Source organism: Acanthisitta chloris, unplaced genomic scaffold (genome assembly GCF_000695815.1).
Source record: "Acanthisitta chloris isolate BGI_N310 unplaced genomic scaffold, ASM69581v1 scaffold27711, whole genome shotgun sequence".
NCBI classification, from domain to species: Eukaryota; Metazoa; Chordata; class Aves; order Passeriformes; family Acanthisittidae; genus Acanthisitta; species Acanthisitta chloris.
The window spans coordinates 1-3,140 of record NW_008658064.1 but is presented as its reverse complement, the minus strand read 5'-3'; the positions used below and the strand labels follow the sequence as shown (position 1 = coordinate 3,140).

Below are 3,140 nucleotides of genomic sequence, written 5' to 3'. Positions count from 1 at the left end.
TTCTCGGGGATGAGACCAGGTGGAACCCAGCAGGTTCCACACCCAGGGCAGGAGGGCACAGTGTCATCACTGGAAGGGGGCAGGGAGGTCACAGGGTTTGCAGAAGGCAAAGGGGGGTCGGGCTGGGCGGCGGGTTCCACAGCCCCATGGCATGCAGAAGGAAAGCTGTTCTGCCTGCCTGCCAACAGAGGCAGTGATCATGGGAGGACAGGGTTGGGGTCTGTGGGGGTCAGATGTCACTGCACCACTCATCAAATCCTCTCCTTGCAGCACAGCAGTTTCACCTCCAGGCCTAGGCACCCAGCCCTGAGCCATGGCACTGCTCATCCACCTCCTCGCCTGTGCCTTCGGCACGGGCTCCTGGATGGCCATCAATGGGCTGTGGGTGGAGGTGCCACTGCTGGTGACAGTGCTGCCAGAGCAGTGGTACCTGCCCTCCTACATCACCATCATCATCCAAATGGCCAATGTGGGGCCGCTCTTTGTCACCCTCATGCACCGCTTTCGATCTGGTTTGCTGAAGGAGGTGGCTGTTATCTACGTTATCGTGTCTGTGGGTGTCATAGCTTGCTTGCTCCTGGCTTTCCTCTGGAACTACACATCCCTCATCGCTGGGAGGCCCCACAGCATCGCCTTCCTGATCCTCACCTTCTTCCTGGCCCTGGTGGACTGCACCTCTTCTGTCACCTTCCTGCCCTTCATGATGCAGCTGCAGCCCCAGTACACAACCACCTTCTTCATAGGTGAAGGGCTCAGCGGGCTGATCCCTGCTCTCATTGCCCTGGGCCAGGGCTCCGGTATCTCCTCCTGTGCCAACGTCAGCCGCAAGGTCAACATCACCACTGGCAACGAGACTATGGAAAGCACCATCTTCCAGCTGGAGACTCACTACCTCCCACCCAACTTCTCTATCCTCCTCTTCTTCCTGCTCATGACTGCAATGATGCTGACGTGCCTGCTGGCCTTCTTCTTCCTCACCCGCCTGCCCAAGGTGTGGGATCTCTCCCAGCAGCAGCTGTTTCCCAGCAGCATCGTGCTGAACTCATTTGACTACAACCTTGATGAGGGAACTGACTCGCAGCTGAGCACAGGCTGCTCATGCCCGAAGGATCCCAAGGAACCTGGGGACATCCTGCCTCAGAAGGTCTCCTACTCCCTGACCAAGCTCACCTTCATCTACCTCCTAGTCACGTGGGTGAGCGCCCTGACAAACGGGGTCTTGCCGTCTGTGCAGTCCTACTCCTGCCTGCCCTATGGCCACACCACCTACCACCTGTCAGCCACACTCAGCAATATGGCCAACCCCCTTGCTTGCATCGTGGCCATGTTCCTGCCCAGCAGGTGGGTAGTGGGGTGCTGGGAGATGCAGCAGGGTGTGTCCCAGGGGTTTCTACCCCAAGAATGGCCCCTGCTTTGCAAGGGTTGGGGGAGAAGACACTGGGTGGGAGATGGTCTGTGGGATGCCTATGCTCTGGCAGTACAGACACACCAGGAAAGGAGGATGGAGCCAGCAAGGAGCTGGAATGTGCTGCATGCCTGTGCCATTCACCAGGGACAGGCAGGCAGTGTTCCCCAGTGTCACTTGCATGTCCCTTGCAGGTCTCTGGCCCTGATGGGCATCCTCACCATGGCAGGGACATGTTTTGGTGCTTACAACATGGTCATTGCGGTGATGAGTCCCTGCCCTGTCCTCCAGCACTCCCAGTGGGGCGATGCCATCATCGTAAGTCACAGAGTCCCTCTTACCCAGGGAGGTCTTTGAGGCCGCCACCAGATCTGACCTTGCCATGATGTCCCCTGTCCCCACAGTGGGGAACACCCCTGCCCTGCTGATTGCTCTCCCCCCTGTGCTGCCAGGTCCTCTCCTGGGTGCTGTTCACCGGGACGCTCTCCTACGTGAAGGTGATGGCTGGCGTGATCCTGCGGAGCCGCAGCCACAGTGCACTGGTGTGGTATGGGGGGCTGGAGCAGCTGGGCTCCCTCCTTGGGGCATTGGTCATGTTCCCCCTCGTCAACGTCTACAGCCTCTTCAAATCCGCCGACTACTGCAGCCTGCAGTGCCCAGCATGAGTGGGGTGTGCACCCCAGGACTGCCCCTCTTGCTAGCATGAACTGTCGAAACCAAAGAAGCTGAGGCGCCAGGAAGAAGCACTGGGAATAGGGTGGCTGTGGGCACATCTCCTCACAGGACTCTGCCAGGTCTCCAGGCAGCAGCAACTCTGTGGCTTTGTCCCCAGCCCAGGCACGGGGTGTCCCCATCCTGTGAGAACAATAGAAGGTGCTTGCTCAGTCCTCCGCCTCCCTGCTGCCCATGCCTCCTCATGCTGGGAGTGCTGCCTGTGCCAGTGCCCCCCACCTGGGTAGCTCTCAGCTGAGACCATGTCCCATCCCTTTCCATGGGGGATCTGGTGCCATTTGGCATCATGCCCCAAAGCCCCCCTAGACCCTGCGGGTGGGCACAGCCCCAGCTGCGCCTGGCAGCACCAGTGGTGTTCCCAGCCCTGTGCTGTGGCAGCTGCCCCCCAGACAGGGGGTTTGCAGCCAGCTGGGGGGAGCAGGAACAAAGGCAGCCACGGGGAGGGGGATGGTGAGGGGACATGGCACATTCACAAGGGCCCCAATAGCAGCTGGGGAAACTGAGGCATGGTGGGACTGGGAGGATATATGCTTGACATTTGCCACATTCTGCTGTAGCCCCGTCCATGCTTTCTGCTCCCTCTCTGCAGCCCTGCAACACCCCATCTCAACCCCACTGCACCCCATCTCAGCCCCATTGCATCCCGAGATGGGCAGTGCTGGGGGTGCAGAGCCAGAGAGGAGCTGCAGCAGAGCTCCATGCTGGAGCAGTGCATTCACTATGATCCTCAAGGGGGTGGCACAGGACCAGTGCCAGCGCTGGGCCCCCTGGTGCACAACAGCACCCCAGCCATGCCAGCCAGGGTGGGGGCCAGGTGGGTACTGGGGCTTGGCAGGCATGGGGGGTCAAGGGGCAGTGGCAGCACTGGGATGTGATGGGACGGCACCCGTGCCCCGCACGCGCCTGCGCCCCTTCCCTGGGGCACGAGGCAGCCGGGCCTTTGTCCCCGGCCCTTTGTCTGGCATCTGCTCCCTGTGCTGGCGGCAGCACCAGACCACGGATT

At 60.8% G+C, this 3,140-nt stretch overlaps 1 protein-coding gene across 1 annotated transcript; it reads left to right on the top strand.

Moving 5' to 3' along the window:
• Positions 1-313: 313 nt before the first annotated feature.
• On the top strand, positions 314-2,070 carry SLC52A3 (solute carrier family 52 (riboflavin transporter), member 3). Its single transcript, XM_009084981.1, has 3 exons — positions 314-1,341; positions 1,600-1,723; positions 1,858-2,070. The coding sequence occupies exons 1-3, from the start codon at positions 314-316 to the stop codon at positions 2,068-2,070; spliced, it is 1,365 nt and encodes a 454-aa protein (XP_009083229.1).
• Positions 2,071-3,140: the final 1,070 nt, after the last annotated feature.